Source organism: Prunus avium, chromosome 1 (assembly GCF_965620075.1).
Source record: "Prunus avium chromosome 1, drPruAviu1.hap1.1, whole genome shotgun sequence".
Classification (NCBI taxonomy): Eukaryota; Viridiplantae; Streptophyta; class Magnoliopsida; order Rosales; family Rosaceae; genus Prunus; species Prunus avium.
Window position 1 is genome coordinate 45,961,798 of NC_142284.1, and position 16,824 is coordinate 45,978,621.

The window sequence follows — 16,824 nt, forward strand, 5'->3', positions numbered from 1 at the left end:
AATTACCAATTTACCTACCAGTTTAATTTAATAAAGAAAAAAGAAAAATGGCAAAATGCGGATGACGTGTTAGCCGGTGAACGACTTAACTTGACGGTCGTTAACTGACAAGTTAGACGCCTTGGTTTGGTTTGGTTTTGTTGTCTGGACACTGTTGAGAGAGTTGTTGGCGAGCGACGAGCGTTGTTGGCAAATAATGTTGAGTGGTGGTGGTGGCTGCTCTCGTCTTTCCAATCATCTACGACTGCGAGACTGCGACGTCCGCCTCCACCACCAGCACCTTGGCTCTGGCGCTGGCTCTGCCTTTGGCTTTGGCTTCGGATTTGTCTTTGTCTTTGGATTAGGGCGGTTAGGGTTTTACAACAACAGAGTCGCCCAGCTACGCTGCTGCCCTTGCCCTCTCAGACCCTTGTCTGCTCACAGAATGCCCTTTTCCTCTTTCGTTCCTTCCAAGTCTCCTCCCGACATTCCCACACTCTCCAATTGTTTTAGGTATACTGCTCCATTCCTTTCCCATCTTTTTTTTTTAATAAATAAATTTCTTTTTTACTTGATATATAAATTCATTGAACTATGCAATTCATATGTCCTATAGTAAGTTTTGATTGAATTTCTTTACTTTTTTTTTTCTGTTTGTTTTCCGATTCTCATTTTGTATGGGTGCAAATCACACACTCTGCATGCTTGTATGTGCCGCCAATAAGTTATCTTGTCTTGATCACATCCTAAACTCCGGCAGGACCTTCGGAATCTTATAAGAGTATCATTCACTTTGGTTTAGAAAAACAATGCAGGAATCAACCTGAATCAATTTACTCAATTCTTCTTTGGATGGTTTTAATGTTGACTACTTTAGCTACACACATGCATGTATATGTATGTATGCATGCTTGTATGTGGTCCAAACTCTGATTCCTTTTCTTTTGCAAAGCCAACGAGAAGATGAACGTGAGCTTTTCTCCGAAGGATTGACCTCAGTGGCAGGTTTCATTCCACCTGTACTTTCCATATTTCTCTTTTCACCATCATTTTCTATCACATTATATAAATAAGCTTGTTGCTTATTTTAATCTTGTAAAATATAACACTCAAATATCCATAAGAATGTGTTAGCGTATTATGTGGTGGAATTCCTTTTAGCTGTTTCTTCAAGAATGTGTTTGCGTATATTGCTTGTTGCTATTCAACCTACACTGGGACACGTCTTTCAGCGTAGCTTGTGATATAAATTTACTGATATCTATGTTGATGATGAACACTAACCTTCTGAGTCAAGTCCAAAGTCAATTAACCAACTGCTGAGCAAAATCAGGGACACAAAATAGATACAGAATCACAAAAGTAGAAAGATTTCTTATATCAACATAGCTGCAAAACTTATCCTTGTTTTAGACATAGAACACTCCTGAGTATAGTTATGGATTAAGAGAACTTCCAAGTTCCTTTCCGTTGGGTTCATTTGAATCCTGCACCATTATGAAATCGCCAATTATATTTTCAGTCATTTAACAAGTTCCATCAGTGCACTCCCCCTTTATTTCCAAAAAGTTTTCTACCAAAAAAAACATTCTCTCCTCCAGACGGATGCAACTCTCATGGACTATATCTTTCCATATATTCATTTTGGCCTGATTTTGACCCGATACAATGTGTATATGCTGTATCCTCATATATAAGGCTTTCCATTTATTCTTTGTATATTGACTTCTTTGATGCGTTGTGTGTATTCATCTTAAGACACTCAACTTAATGCACTTTTATTATTGTTCCTAGGAGGAATAGTTGCGCTGGGAAAATTTGATGCCCTTCACATTGGTCATCGAGAGCTCGCGATTCAAGCATCAAAGGTTGGACCTCCTTTCCTTTTGTCATTTGTCGGAATGGCAGAAGTACTGGGTTGGGAACCAAGGTATTGTTGCTGTACACCCTCAGTCTTTGTCATTTATACCCCTTTTCTTCAGTTTTGGTAGCTGAGTTGGGATTCTGAATGCTTTGTACAAATTATATCTTGCATGTTTCTTTTTTGACAACAAATTGTATCTTGCTTTAATGAAGTATAAAACTACCATTGAACCTCTTGAGTAGTACTTATGTGCTGCTCAAAATCTAAAGGCTCTGACCTGATTTGCACATTGGAATTCCATTTCCTCGTTTATGTTGTTCTAGTTTCAAATAGAAATTCATTTTAGCTTAGTTAAAGTGTCTTAATAAATTCTTATTAATAAATTGAACAGGGCTCCCATAGTTGCCAAATGCGATCGAAAGCGGGTTCTTTCCTCTTGGGCCCCATACTGTGGTAACATGGCACCCACAGAGTTTCAGATTGAATTTTCTAGTGTTCGACATCTAACACCACGACAATTTGTTGAGAAGTTATTGAAAGAGCTTGGAGTGCGTGGAGTTGTGGCAGGTAAATTAATTTGAAGAAATCCATTGCAGACTATTCTATGTTTCTTGGTATAAGCGAAGCATAGCCTTGATATACATTGAAATGGATTTGCAATGGGTAATTGTGGCAGGTGAAAACTACCGATTTGGATATAAAGCTGCTGGTGATGCCACAGAGCTGGTGAGGTTGTGTGAAGAGTATGGTATTGGGGCTTATATAATAAATTCTGTTATGGACAAGAACGATTACTCTATAAATATAAACTCGAGTGATGTGAAAGACAGAGGACAGGTTTCTTCTACTCGTGTTCGCCGTGCCCTTGCTGTAGGAGATATGAAGTATGTGTCACAGCTTTTGGGTCGCCAACATCGTCTGATATTGATGGGAAAGGAGCAGGAAGGATTTCGTTGCGGCAAAAACAAATTGTCAGTTCCAAAGTCTTGTTTGTTAAATCTAGGTCCAAAGGAGGGTCTATATGAGAAGTGTTATGTTTTTGTAGGTGAAGATGATGAACTAGTATCATGTAGTGTAGTTATTGACAGGGAATTTGTCCATATAGAAATGGATGAGGTAGGTGCATCATGTAATGTAGTTGGTACACAGGACCTGAGCCGCTTACGTATTGAATTTGGTGATTCTCAATCTTGAGTATGTTTAATTCATTTTTTCCACATTTTCTTTTCTTTTCTTTAAAAGTTTTTTGGTTCTGTTGTGCTGCGTCATTCATGATCCATGGTGCTTGCTTGGCTGAAATTGGAAAACGTGGAGTTTTCATTTACTACATGTCCAGTGCAGTGGTGCTGCTGTGCTGCTGATTATGGGCCTCCTCTCTACCAACAACATTATCTGACTGTCGCTTCCTCAAGGAATCTTCTTGGGGAATATCCTTTTAGAAATATTCAATATCGTGCTATGTGTTCCTTTGTCCTCCTTTTCTTCTTTCTATTTTCTTAAACTTTATTGAAGTAAAACAGGCACACCAGACTTGATTGAGGTGAGCCCTCTTCTTCCTCCGCCATCAGCCTCTGCTCTCAACTTCATTACTATTTTCGGATTTTGTCTTTCTGGAAATGTCGTATTCTTTCCTTTGTCTCTGAAATTTACATCAGTTTACCCATACAAACGTTAACCTCATCTCATCATTCTCATGGGGATAAAACGGTCATTTCAGCAAGCCCCGTTTCTCTTCTGCCAATGAGCTTTCGTTCCTAGATTGCCGGAACGCTAACGTAAGCAGCTATTTGCCTTTCAATGTCCCGTGAAACCCAATCACTATCTTTAGCTTTTCTTCTTTTTTTAATTTATTATTTTTATTTCTTTGAAAATTTAAAATGGAAAAGCGAACCACACCACACGTGGCACTGTTCTACTGGACGTTCTATTCTTAAAAAGCCAAGTTTTTTTCTTTCTAAAATTTATTCATTTGGAATCCCTTAAAATTTTATTTATGCTTTAAAACACCAGCCTTTGGTTTGACCCCACTAAAGATCGAGGAATCTTTGTCATTCTCCAGCGGAGGGAAAAAAGAAAGAAGGAATCGAAGGAAGCTTCTGGGTCGGTGTCCGCTGCGCGTGGTGATAATCGGGCTGTCAACGGACATTGACAGCCCGATTTTGTTGAAGACAAGTCCAAGCAACCAGGTCAGAACATGTTTTCACAATGAACGAATATACCAATTTTCAGTATCATTCTTGCGTGTTTTCCTTGCCTTGCGCATGTAAATTCTGATTTTTGTTTGTTGCCGACTCGCCCTTTTCTTTATTCCGTTTAATATTTTTAATTCTTCGGTCTGAATTCCTTATTCCAATTTGATACAATCCCAGTCCCACATATATACATATACATATATATATATATATATATATATATATATATATATATATATTCGAGTTGCGTTATATTTGTAGGTGTTTGGTGGGTTATCGTCATTTTACCATTAATTTCTGCAGGTTATTCTCGTGTTTGAAATATCTGGCTTTCTGGGTCTTCAACAAATTTGGTGGCTCGGCTTATTATATGTTGTTGTGTGGGCGTTGCTTGATATTGGCATGAGAGATTTTGGGCTGCTTTTCCAATATGGCTTCCTTGTCTGGGATCGTTCAACGACCTTTGGTTGCGGCTGCTGCTCTTGCTGTAGCTTCAGTTTCTACTGACATCTCTGATAAATTGCCATCTCACAGATCCACTGACGATTGTTCTACCTCGGATTTATCACATTCTTCATTGCATAACACCTTTCAAGATTCAAAGCTATCCTGGGTTTCACACATTTCGGTTTCTAAGCTTGCAAACTTGTCCTTTATCTCTAGAATTCGAGTACCTGTGCCCAATATTAACTTCCCAACTCCCAATTCAAGCGGCAAATTTGTTCCCAAGTTGCTATATTCTTCGGTTGCATCTTCACCTGTTCTTCTTAATTTGTATCAGTCTGCAGACTTGGTTAAAACAACAAACCCAACTACATATAAGCATGATATATCCACTTCCCCCTCTGAAGTCACGTACAGATGGCATTTACCTGAGCCAAATGCCATAGATGTTTCCGGTACTTCTGGTTGCTCCTCGGCAAAGTTCAGGACTGTGGTGGTTTTACTAGGATGGTTGGGAGCAAAGCAAAAACATCTCAAGAAGTATGCTGAGTGGTATACCTCAAGGGGTTTTCATGTAATTACCTTTACTTTGCCGATGTCTGAGATTCTCAAATACCAACCTGGTGGGAAAGTTGAAGAGCACATCAACTCCCTTGTGAGACATTTGGCTGATTGGTTAGAGGAGGAGCATGGAAAGAATCTGGTTTTTCATACTTTTAGCAATACTGGATGGTTAACGTGAGTTCCACTTCGTCCCCTCTCTCTATCTCTCTTATACATACACTCCATATGCAATTTCCCCATTCTCTTATGTAACCATCTTACACTGTTTGTTGGTTTCGTTTAATGTTACAGGTATGGGGTAATGTTGGAGCAGTTCCAGAAGCACGATCCTTCTCTAATGGGCAGGATTCGGGGTTGCGTTGTGGATTCTGCACCTGTTGCAGCACCTGACCCACAGGTAAAGGATAGTTGCAGTAAAGCAGAAATTGTCAACTGATATTAGTTAAAGGATTAAAATTATCCACGCATACTCTGGTACCAGAGATAGCCTTTTGCTGTCATTTAAAGAATATTGATTTGACCAATAACAATATTGTAATTGGCTTAATATAATTGTAGCAGCGGACATTTTCACTACCGCCAAGCCTAAATGTTGTAAGAATAGTAAAAGAAAGTTGTCTGTTGAGTATTCCTTGTGCTTAGCAATTAGTCTTAAAACTCCAATGCCTGTTGATCCTTTTTTTTTTTTTTCATTCCAGTTACTGTCCTTCATTTGTTTTCATGCCTTGCACTCTCTGTAATCTCTCTCTCCCTCTCTTTTTCTCTCTGTGGGGACTGGATGAGTTGGAGGGAGCAGGACATTATAATCTCTGTGGCATGCTTCCTTTGGGGGGGGTGTTCATTTTTCAAATAGCTGTTTGAATATTTTATGCAAGTTATCTACTTTTTGAGTTTCTCTGTGATCCAGGTTTTTTCTTTTGTTGGTTCTTAGATGAGTATGCTATCTAATTCTTGACCTTGTGTAGGTTTGGGCTTCTGGTTTCTCAGCAGCCTTTCTGAAAAAGCATAGTGTAGCAGCAAAAGGAACCGTAGACTCAAATGAGTCAGGGATGGATGCTTTGGTTGGCACCAAGGGAGTAGTGGCACCCAAACCTGCAGTAACTGAAGCAGCATTGCTAGTAGTTTTGGAGAAGTTCTTTGAAGTGATTTTGAATCTTCCTACAGTGAACAGGTAGTCTGTCTTCTTCTTCTTCGTCCTTTTAGTTTTGGATAAGTTCTTTTAGGTGGTTTTGAATCTTCCTGCAGCTGCCTATGCTTCACATTTCCATTGATGTTCTTTATTATCTTAGAAAAACCAATGTAGCATGTCAGAGTACTTATAATGCTTATTATTTCCAAGAAGGAACTTTTCCCTCGTTTCATGGAAGGTAATATGAATATTATTGCATTACAGGAGGCTTTCTGATGTCGTGGGGTTATTGTCAGCCCGACAACCAAGCTGTCCGCAATTATATATATACAGCTCTGCAGACAGGGTGATTCCTGCAGGGTCGGTGGAATCATTCATAAAACAGCAACGGAGGGCTGGACATGAGGTTAGGGCTTGCAACTTTGTGTCCACACCTCATGTTGATCATTTCAGAAACGACCCGAAACTGTACACTTCTGAGCTAACCCAATTTCTGGAGGACTGTGTGCTTACTTGTTGCAAAAAGTCTCATTTATCTTAAACTCTTGAGTCACGAACCGTGACTCTAATTCTTTTTCTTCTTCGTATGCTGTAAATTGGTGCAGCATCTGAATTAGTTCATTGGTGTAGGGAAGGTAGGTTGTTGAATGCCACAGGAGGATTAGCCCTCAATTTGGGTTCACATGTTACAAACAGGCAAATATACAAACAGCTTATTCTCATTGAATACAAAATACAGTTGTTAAAGCCATTTGGCATCGATGGACTCAAGGTGATGATTAGGAATACAATTCAAATTATTGGAGGCGCGGCAGCTTTAGAGTTTAATTTCGTATTATCTTATTGAAAATTGGTAACTACTGCTTGGCAACTTGAACCACTAACCGAATATATTAATATACGAATATATGATGACGACTTACGTAAAAAAAAAACTCAACTCATTCTTTCCGATAAAGATTTTTGTATAATATGTCAGGTTAGAATATGAGCCTATTTGTGAAAAGCCCTTTAATAGCAAGTAATATGACAAATGACACGGAATAATATTACTCCCAACAAACAAAACAATGTTATTGTTGTTGTTGGTATTTAAAATGTAAGCTCGATGACTCTTGTAATCATGTCTTAAGGTTGGTAATGGAATATTTCCTCTGCTTCCATATTTTGAATTTGAAGTATCATTATTATTATTATTTTATTTACAAAAATGCAAATTATTAACACAACCACCAAAAGATAGACAAGGAAGACAATGATATTGACACCCTCACCCGCTTTTCATTATTTCCACCTACCACCCAACCCAACTGGATAGACTCAAAAGGACGTTTTCAACCAATCAACACTCCCCGTCCCCCAATTCCTTCCTAAACCCTAATCCTAATTGAGCCCCAGATCTCTAATCACGATTGGGGTTAGGGTTACGGTTTCTGTTTCTGTTATGCAACCACCAATTTCCTCCATCTATGGCTTCTTCAGCCGATTCCTCCTCAATAATGGTATGCATAAACGAGGCATTGACGGATGATGAGCTCCGGTCGGTGCTAGCAAAGCTGGAGAGCCAGAGGGACAAGGAGTCCTTCGGGTTGGTCTGCAAGAGGTGGCTTCATTTGCAGAGCACGGAGAGGAAGAGGCTTTCGGCACGTGCTGGGCCTCATATGCTTCGCAGAATGGCTGACAGGTTCTCCAGGCTTCATGAACTGGACCTCTCCCAGTCCATTTCGAGGTCCTTCTATCCTGGTGTCAATGACTCTGATCTCCGTGTTATTGCTCATGGATTTAAGTGCTTGAGAGTCCTTAATTTGCAGAATTGCAAAGGTATTCTTTTTGGAGTGTGGTGTTGGGACATGGGACGTGCTTCATGTATGGAGCAATCTTCGGTTTGTTTCATGGGTTTTTGTTTGTTTTTATTGATTGGGAAAAACGTACTTCACTGTTTCTGATGAAAATATATTCTTTTTTACATATTGGATATCTGTTTTTGATCATTGTGAGAGATTTTGCAAAATTATGATGGTTCTTTGAGATTGTTTGATGGGTTTGTGCTAGTTGACTATTTGTTACAAATTGAATTGGGGCTTTTTATGAGATTCTCCAATTTTATTTTTTATTTTTGCTGAAAATTAATTTTTCTGTTCATGATTTGGCTTTGAGAGGAGATGAGGTTCCTGTCACTTGTGCAGTATTCTTGAATGTGTAGCTATAATGCCATAATTTGAGATGTCCTTTGACATTGGATTATAACAATTCTTTTGAACTTATTTACTTGATGACTTTTTATTTCATTTTACGTTCAAGAAAGAAAGAAATGGTTCTTTATTTTTGAAACTTGTACGCTCGTTGTCTTTTGTATTTAACATTTGTACCTGATTAATGTATTGTCTATTTCTTTCTTTTACAGGAATTTCAGATTCCGGTGTCCTTTTCATTGGATCTGGTCTTTCATCACTAGAGTCCCTGGATGTATCTTATTGCAGAAAGTTAACAGACAAAGGATTATCAGCTGTTGCCGAGGGCTGCTCTGACCTTCGGAGCCTTTATCTTGCTGCCTGCAGATTTGTTACTGATGGATTATTGCGAGCCCTTTCAAAGAATTGTCACTATTTAGAAGAGTTGGGGCTCCAAGGTTGCACCAACATAACTGACTCTGGACTTACTGATCTTGTAAGTGGATGTCAACAGATCAAATTTTTAGATGTCAACAAATGCAGTAATATTGGAGATATTGGAGTTTCCAGTGTTTCCATGGCATGCTCATCTTCTCTGAAGACACTGAAGTTGTTGGATTGCTACAAAATCGGGGACGAGTCTATCTTATCGTTGGCCAGATTCTGCAAAAATCTTGAAACTCTAATAATTGGTGGCTGCCGGGACATATCTGATGCATCAATAAAATTGCTGGCTATTTCTTGTAAGAGTAATCTCAAGAACTTGCGGATGGATTGGTGTTTAAATATCACTGACTCTTCTTTGAGCTGCATCCTTGCTCGGTGCAGAAACCTCAAGGCTCTTGACATTGGGTGCTGTGAGGAGGTGACAGATGCTGCCTTTCAGGGTTTAAATGGTGGAGAAAATGAGTTGAGTTTGAAAGTTTTAAAGGTCAGCAACTGCCCAAAAATAACTGTGACAGGCATAGGCATGCTTTTGGACAAATGCGACTCTCTAGAATACCTGGATGTGAGGTCATGCCCACACATTACAAAGGCAGGTTGTGATGAAGCGGGATTGCAGTTTTCTGAATGTTGTAAAGTGAACTTCGCGGGGAGCTTATGTGAGCCTGACGTGTTACTTTGAGAGTTGGCATTCAGCCGATGAAGATTTAGATTTGTGACGGGGAGTTCAAAGCAAGTGCTGCTCGCAAAAGCTTGAAATTTGTTACTTTGAGAGCTGGCATTCAGCCGATCAAGATTTGTGAGATAAATGTTGGCTTCTTGTGTATTTATCCCTCAGAATACACATTTGTAAATTTATCATGTACAAAGTGGGGAGTCTCATGTTTGGGTTTCCAACAATTTCATATGTTCCTAAAATCGGCATTCATTCTTTTCAGTTACTCTCAGTTCTGAAAGAATGGATTCCTCGTCGAGTTAGTTTCCAGGGTGTGGACACACTTGCTCGAATATCTTCCATTGCTTTGTACTTTGGGCTAAACAATGTTGTATTTTTATTTTTCATTTTTCATCTTTGGGATCTGATGGGGTGAAATAATTAATGTTGTAATTTGTTATCTTATCTGGATTTGAATCTCACAATAATATTACTGTGTGGAGAATTCTTTCTTTCTTATCAAGATGCACAGAACACAGACAGATTGTAAATTATGGGAATTATATAATAATTTATACAGTCAATGGCTGGCAGAGATTTATCTCTTGTTTTTAGTACAAATAATAGTCTAAACAACAGGATGGGGATTTCTCTCGCACACACACACAACTATAAAGATGTGGGGATTTGAACTTGAGACTGATCTGCAAGTCAAGACACTTTTTTCATTAGGTTAGACCTCGTTGGCAGAGATTATTAAGAAAGAAGGGGAAAGTGTGGATTTAGTTCTTGAAAAGACCTGATTGTTAATTAAAGAAACCCTGACTACTCGAAAAACCCTTCAACTGTATCTTCCTTCCTAAGCTAAGCGATATCTGGAACGTCACAACATATTCTTTTGTAACTTTTTGAGCTGGCAATTTAGCTTTCCCATGTCATCTCTCTTTTAGTTGGTGAATAAGAGAAATGGAAGGGGGGAAAAGCAAGCATTTGCACAACAAAAAGTTTGGCTCCAACCAACCAACCAACTAACTTGCATTCTAAAGTTCATTTTAGGGATTTTCTTAAAGAATATTCAAAAATGGATGATGGAAAATTGATGTAATTATAATATATCAGAAAAATGGATCCATTTTTGAAACTTGGCTTGAAAGTAACGTTTATGGTCAATATTTGACCCCATTTGGATGAACTTAAAAATCGTATTATGAATAAGTTATTGCAATGATTAGTCAGTCTGAGTCCTATAGGGGAGGAAGGCGCTGGTGTTGGTGACAAGTTAAAGCATGTCTCTCTCTCTGTCTCTCTGTGTTTCTGTGATCTATAAATTATACAATACTGCAAGAAATTGAACGCATACAGTTTCATTGTATTGATTTAATTTGTGAATCTTTTCATATTCAGTTGGAGATGCAAGTGAGTAGGCACATTTCCAAATGAATTATGAATTCACATCCTAGCTCAGCACAGCATTTGCATGGAATTTTATATAAAGAAGAATTTAACAAAACAATAACAAAATTTAAAGAGGAATTTAAGGAACTGTTCAATACTAAAGAGGAGAAACTGATTTTTTCTGTATGAAATAATATCAAATATGAATAGCCGTGATTTTCAAAGAAAATAGTATTTTCTCATTAAAAGAAAAGAAATTTTTTTATACATTGTCCGTAATGGTATTGAGCTTGCTCTCTTTTATCTAGCTTTGCATGATAATTACAATATCTGATGAAGCAGAGGGAAACAAATGACTCTGCTTTTTAGCACACATCAATTGCATTTTCTCTAAGCTTGAGAAATTGCCTCCTCGAGATATTTCAAAGTTTTCTGGTAGTTCAAGAAACCCATAAACCAGAAGTCAAAATTATCCACAGTAACTATTTCTATGTACTTCTGTGATGGCTTCTTCACATTCTCACTTTGGTTTACTCTCTTTATCTTATTCACTGGGATCACAACCTGCAAAAGATACAAATAAATAACTAGGCATGTTAGACAGAAACATATAGAATAGAAGCCTAGGAGGAGGTAAGTTCTAACACACATGTACAGACAGAGAAAGTGGGAAAGAGAGAGACATTTAAATTGTCCTTAATTTGTGAATTAAAAGGAATTACCTTGTAGTGGACTCTAATCAGTTCTCCATTTGGTGATGAGAGTTTGATTGATCTCTCACTGCAAAAGGCTATCTTGTCTGTGGAGATGAAGAGGAGGCCTGCTATAGGACCTGCTGTGGTTGATAAATAACACTGAGAAGCCTTCAACAGCTTCTCTCCAGCTCTAACACTAAATACATTTTTGAACACCTTCTCCAACCCACCTACTTGAATAATTTTAGCCCCCAGGCTCAACTTCCCCTTCACTGTCTCTGTGATCTTGGGCCCCAGTCTCACTGCATTCATTTTTTTTAACCAATATTATTTCTCTTTCCCATTTAACACATTAGGATATATTAATTATATAGCAAGAAAAGTACTAAGAACTTGAATATGATGCACCCTTACCATGCTCTTTGACTCCATGTGCGAAACTGTCTGCCTTCTTCCCAAGCTTGTTCATTCTCTTCAGCACTGAGTTAACTCTACCAGCTGCGATGGGCAATATATGGAATATATCATTAGTTAATGAATTACACAATCCAATGAATGGATTTAAGGGGTAAAAAACCACGAAAAAGAATTTACTTGGTCTCAGTTTTGAAGGCCCAGTTTCAGGATATTGAATAGCAGGATCAGGCAGAAGTCTCTTTGGCGAGCTCCCAAAGGCGTATGCTGCTGAGTTGATTGGAATTCCAATAACTTGTCCTTGAACTTGAACTTGAAGTGAAGCTTTCATATTTGATGAGCAAGTAGCAAAATGAATTAATTCAGTTGTAGCTAGAATAACTTGACTTTGTGATGAGCGAGCAGGGTAGCTAGGTTAGGTATATGCAGTATCAGAAAACAAAGGAAGTGTGTGATGCTTAGCACTGAGGTTTGTATGCTTGCATATGTAGATAGATTTGAATATATGTATTTAAAGGGATGAAAATAGTTGGTGAATCTTCAACTTTATGTTGCATGAGTCATGTATGGCTCATCAATTGAGAATAAAGGCACAGGCAGACTCTTAAAGATAATATTTTAACAAAGATAATGGGAAAGATGGCATCTTTGCCTTGGTTGCTTTAAGGGTTTAGGGCAGTTTGCTATATTTGCCAAGGCATTGCAAATCGGCCGACCCAACCCCAAGGATTACAAAAAACAGAAAGAAATGAAAAAGAAAGTACGTAGCAGAAACAGTATCCTGTCCTGATTAGTTGGGTTGGGAAGGCTTTTCAATCACAGAAGAAATGAACAAGTCAAGCATCAGCATTCGTTAATTGCGTATTATCTATCTATCTATCTATCTATCTCTCTCTCTCTCTCTCTTAGTCTAACTGTAGTAGTGTATGAGGATGTGTCGTTGAAACCTTTTGAGCTGGCCATTTAGCTTTGTGATGCCACCACGACCGCGCCCTCTAATAAGATAAGAGGAAGGGAAAAAGCAAAGGGAAAAGAGATTTCAGTATTTGTGACATGAGCCAAATCACATGCTAATTAAGGCCAAGGCATTAAGACAGATGAGATTTAGATGTACATATATAGCGATGATGATGTTGGAGACTTGTATCAGCTTAGCTTAGCTTAGCTAATAGCTATCTGAGATTACTAGTACATCAAAACCAATTGCCTCCTGCAAGTGTGAGTGAGCTTTTGTCCATCAACCAACCTCCAACTTCCAAGGGAATGGGAATGCAATGTGCTGCTAACATTTTAAGAGAAGCTGACAGCTTTTTTTTTCTTTCTTTTGGGGGAAGACTTTGATTCACAGAAATTGCAGTTGCAAGAAAAGGTGGCGGCAGTTGGACAAGGAGGAGGGCCACCATCCATCCACCACATATCCCATCCCATTCCATTCCAGTGAAGCGTGTTAATTGGTCAAAAGACAAAGGCTTAGCCTTAGCCTTAGCCTTAGCCTAGTCACATCACATCTTTGACAGGGCAAGTGCGTGTATGCTTATCTGGACTAGAGTCATCGTCCATTTGGCATTAATTCCTTCCTTTTTATCATCTCAAAAGCCACCTTTTTTTTAATATTTCCAATTTCAATCTCAGGTCAGGTGTATGTGATTGGTTCCCTTCCCTTCCCAGGAAAAGAAGAAAGAAAGAAAACAAGGCTGGCTAGGAGGAAAAGTAGAGAGAGAGAGAGATAAATATACGATCTTCACCTTTGTTTCCAAAATCCAAGATCCCCATCCATTCATCCTAAGCATAGCAAAGCAAGGCAAAAGCAAGCAAAAAGTGTGGGGTAGATAATTGGATACTCCAACTTTTGTGTTTGGGAGAAAAAGGGGAACACACGTCAAAGACGCATCAGCTCCCATTCCCCACCCACATGCATTTTCATGCTATTTTCTAGCTTTATAAACCAAACCAAACCAAACCAATAACCAGGCCTCGTGCTTTCAATTATTACTAGTAGTGCAACATCTTATTTCAACTTTTCTACATCATCTTATGACGTTTTTAAGCTTCAAAGTTGACAATTGCATTGATGATCCAATCAAGACATTATAAACTAGAGAAATTATGATGTTCACAACAGCACCAAGTTGTCGGAAACACCAAAAATATATCCAGTGAACGTACAACTTTTATGTTGTTTATTTATAAAACTTTCTACTTTGATGTTTTGAATGACTGAAGGGTTTGCCAATTACATTATATCCAACAATAATTTAGGATTCCTAGTACAGGGAATGGAGCTTTTAAAGTTTAGACAAGTATATAAGCCCCGATCGACGACGAGGTCCTCCTGCTGACACCACAACATCCGTCACCAAATCATCCATGAAAATTGAAATAGGAAACATAAGAAATTTTTTGAAGGGATCTGATCTGACCTGCCGCAACAATGAAATAATTACCATGTATAGGTGCTTGCATCCTGCCTTTCAGTAATGAGCAAATCAACATTCCTTTGGTATGGACTGGACTGGACTGGACAATCAATCATCAACATTCCATTGCTTTAATTGCATTTACAACTTTCTCCATTTGCATTGCTCGACTACCCTTTACCAAAACAACATCATTATAACTAACCCTCTTCACAATTTCTTGTGCAAAAGTTTCCGAGTCAAGAGCATACACAATATTTCTGTCTTCAAGCAAGTTGAGATTCTTAGCAGCTGCACAAAACCTCCTCCCAACAAGCCCAACTAAATCAATATGAGCACTACAACAGCAGCGCTTCAGAATCATCTTGTGAGACTCCAACTCAATTGCACCAAGTTCTAACATGTCGCCAAGCACGACAATTCTTTTGCCTCCGCAATCAATATCAATACTCTCTAGTAAGTCAATGGCGGCCTTGGTGCTCACAGGATTGGCATTGTAAGCATCATTCACTATTTTGATTCCATTTCTACCAACTTCAAGCTCCGACCTCATGTGAACAGGAGAAAATGCTGACAAGCGATTTCCTATTTCAGAAAGAGAGACTCCCAAAAGGGTCGCAACTGCTGCTGCTGCACATGCATTGAGAGCCAAATGCAGACCAGGACTAGCTATCACGAATTCTACCCTGCAAAAGGAAACCACCATTTCAATGATACGTGTGAGCAGGAGAGCACTCAATGCATGTCTTGATGAAACAGCAGCGACGTGACTCGACCAAAAAGCAATGGATATGCAATGAAATATCTGACAGGTTGTGATGATCTAGAAAGCTCTTTGTCCCATATTTTCAATAAAATTTATGTAAACAAGAAAGAATCATCATATTTCATGGTATAAACAAGGTACACTGAAGATTTCACAATGTTATCTATTTCAGATCAGATGAGAAATGTTTATGAGGGGCTTACATCTCTTGATGATTCTGTAAGACAACTCTAACTCCACGACCTCCGTCCGTGCTTTCTGACGCGACCAACCGAACATCACACCCCACTCTCTGACCAAAGAGCACCTGCTTATGGCAAGAAACAACAAACAAACCAAATTTAGTAATGGCACACAGAAAAAAAAGAAAAAAAGAAGAAGAAGAAGAGGATAATAATATTAATAGGTCACCTTTTTGACACCAAGTGGTACAGGGAGGCTCATAACAAGTGGATCATCAGCATTCAAAACACAAACATCCCCGGGCTTCGCTTCGGCCAAAATCTCCCCCTTGGCCATGCCTATCTCCTCTAAACTGGAGAAATTTTGAAAATGGGAAGCGCCCACATTTAAAATGACCCTGATAGTGGGCCGAGCCATCCTCGCAAGCTCTAATATCTCCCCCTTCCCACTCATTCCCATCTCCAAAACCACAATCCCAGTTCCTGCAGGAACCCCAATTAGCGACAGAGCCACCCCAATTTCACTATTCCAATTCCCACGACTTTGATGAACATGAGGAACCAAACCTCTTGAACTTTGAATTTGAAGAGCCAAAGCTATCATGCATTTTGTGCTGGTCTTTCCCACACTCCCAGTCACTCCCACCACTTCTCCATGGAACCTATTCCTCGCATAACTTGCCATCTTCATCAATGAAATTACAGTATTGCCATCGAATTGAACGAAGCCCTTGTCCCAATTTTCGCAAACCCGGTTGCCGATAACTCCGGCACAGCCTTTATTACGGGATAATTCCGGGGTTATGAAATCGTGGGCGTCGAAGTTTAGACCGGCAATGGCGAAGAACCATTGGTTGGGCTGAAGGGTTCTGGTGTCTGTAGAAACGGTTCCAGGAGGACCCCATTTCACAATCCTGCCATTGACAGCATCGGCGATCTCAGAGGCGGTCCAAGTGGGACTGGGGGTATTTGGGTAGCTTGGGTTTATTGAATTACGGGTGACAGAGATGGAGTGCCTTGATTTTATGATTGAATTTGAGAATAAGCGAGGGAAGGAAGAGGGGTGTGGTGTTGCTCCAGCTGCTGCTGTTGCAGACATTGCCGCCAAGTCAAATGTTCATACGAAATGAACAACCTTTAGTTTTGCTTAACTCGATTAACCACTTTATAAAGCCGAAAGGCAATAAACGAACGAACACAGGAAGGCCACAAATTGCCAATTCAAAAAACAACACAAAAAAATGCCCTAAACCCTGGCAATGACCAAAACAAGATCATCAACCCACACAAACACTCCACCAAAACAAAAAACTAAACTAAATCAATGAACAAGGAGCTTCCTTGTAGGCTAAGTGATATTGTGTTCAAATTCCCTACCCCAGTACAGCTTCTGTCTTTCAACTGAAAAAAACAAATTAAATTAAATTAAAAACAAACCTAGATCAATCAAACAGATGGAGGCCGTCACTTAAGAGAACACCAATCAGGGAAGATGGGGGACGCAGCCACTTCA

At 39.1% G+C, this 16,824-nt stretch overlaps 5 protein-coding genes across 8 annotated transcripts; 3 read left to right on the forward strand and 2 right to left on the reverse strand.

Moving 5' to 3' along the window:
* Nucleotides 1-127: 127 nt before the first annotated feature.
* Nucleotides 128-3,051, forward strand: LOC110754558 (FAD synthetase 2, chloroplastic-like). The gene is made up of 5 exons (XM_021955627.2): nt 128-492; nt 932-984; nt 1,774-1,909; nt 2,235-2,410; nt 2,520-3,051. The coding sequence occupies exons 1-5, from the start codon at nt 197-199 to the stop codon at nt 3,035-3,037; spliced, it is 1,179 nt and encodes a 392-aa protein (XP_021811319.2). The 5' UTR covers nt 128-196; the 3' UTR covers nt 3,038-3,051.
* Nucleotides 3,052-3,825: 774 nt separating this feature from the next.
* LOC110754582 (alpha/beta-Hydrolases superfamily protein) lies at nt 3,826-6,923 on the forward strand. Of its 2 annotated transcripts, XM_088256049.1 has the most exons (5): nt 3,826-4,029; nt 4,339-5,217; nt 5,335-5,440; nt 6,009-6,214; nt 6,437-6,923. In XM_088256049.1, the coding sequence occupies exons 2-5, from the start codon at nt 4,466-4,468 to the stop codon at nt 6,711-6,713; spliced, it is 1,341 nt and encodes a 446-aa protein (XP_088112175.1). In that variant the 5' UTR covers nt 3,826-4,029; nt 4,339-4,465; the 3' UTR covers nt 6,714-6,923. The 2 variants fall into 2 exon arrangements, with proteins under 2 accessions (XP_088112175.1, XP_021811352.2); XM_021955660.2 differs by lacking the exon at nt 3,826-4,029 and having other exon boundaries at nt 4,065-5,217.
* Nucleotides 6,924-7,417: 494 nt separating this feature from the next.
* LOC110754583 (RNI-like superfamily protein) lies at nt 7,418-9,959 on the forward strand. Its single transcript, XM_021955661.2, has 2 exons — nt 7,418-7,993; nt 8,577-9,959. The coding sequence occupies exons 1-2, from the start codon at nt 7,642-7,644 to the stop codon at nt 9,467-9,469; spliced, it is 1,245 nt and encodes a 414-aa protein (XP_021811353.1). The 5' UTR covers nt 7,418-7,641; the 3' UTR covers nt 9,470-9,959.
* Nucleotides 9,960-11,044: 1,085 nt separating this feature from the next.
* Nucleotides 11,045-13,520, reverse strand: LOC110754586 (GEM-like protein 4). The gene is made up of 4 exons (XM_021955665.2): nt 12,127-13,520; nt 11,947-12,030; nt 11,560-11,834; nt 11,045-11,401 (listed from the first exon to the last, which is right to left on the reverse strand). Exons 1-4 carry the CDS (start codon nt 12,275-12,277, stop codon nt 11,228-11,230), a joined length of 684 nt encoding a protein of 227 aa, XP_021811357.2. The 5' UTR covers nt 12,278-13,520; the 3' UTR covers nt 11,045-11,227.
* Nucleotides 13,521-14,075: 555 nt separating this feature from the next.
* LOC110754584 (uncharacterized) lies at nt 14,076-16,779 on the reverse strand. Of its 3 annotated transcripts, none has more exons than XR_015836701.1 (4): nt 15,541-16,779; nt 15,333-15,436; nt 14,367-15,049; nt 14,076-14,278 (listed from the first exon to the last, which is right to left on the reverse strand). XR_015836701.1 is itself a non-coding variant. In XM_021955662.2 (3 exons), exons 1-3 carry the CDS (start codon nt 16,408-16,410, stop codon nt 14,479-14,481), a joined length of 1,545 nt encoding a protein of 514 aa, XP_021811354.2. In that variant the 5' UTR covers nt 16,411-16,779; the 3' UTR covers nt 14,076-14,478. The 3 variants fall into 3 exon arrangements, 1 of the variants encoding a protein (XP_021811354.2); XR_015836702.1 differs by having other exon boundaries at nt 14,076-14,281; XM_021955662.2 differs by having other exon boundaries at nt 14,076-15,049.
* Nucleotides 16,780-16,824: the final 45 nt, after the last annotated feature.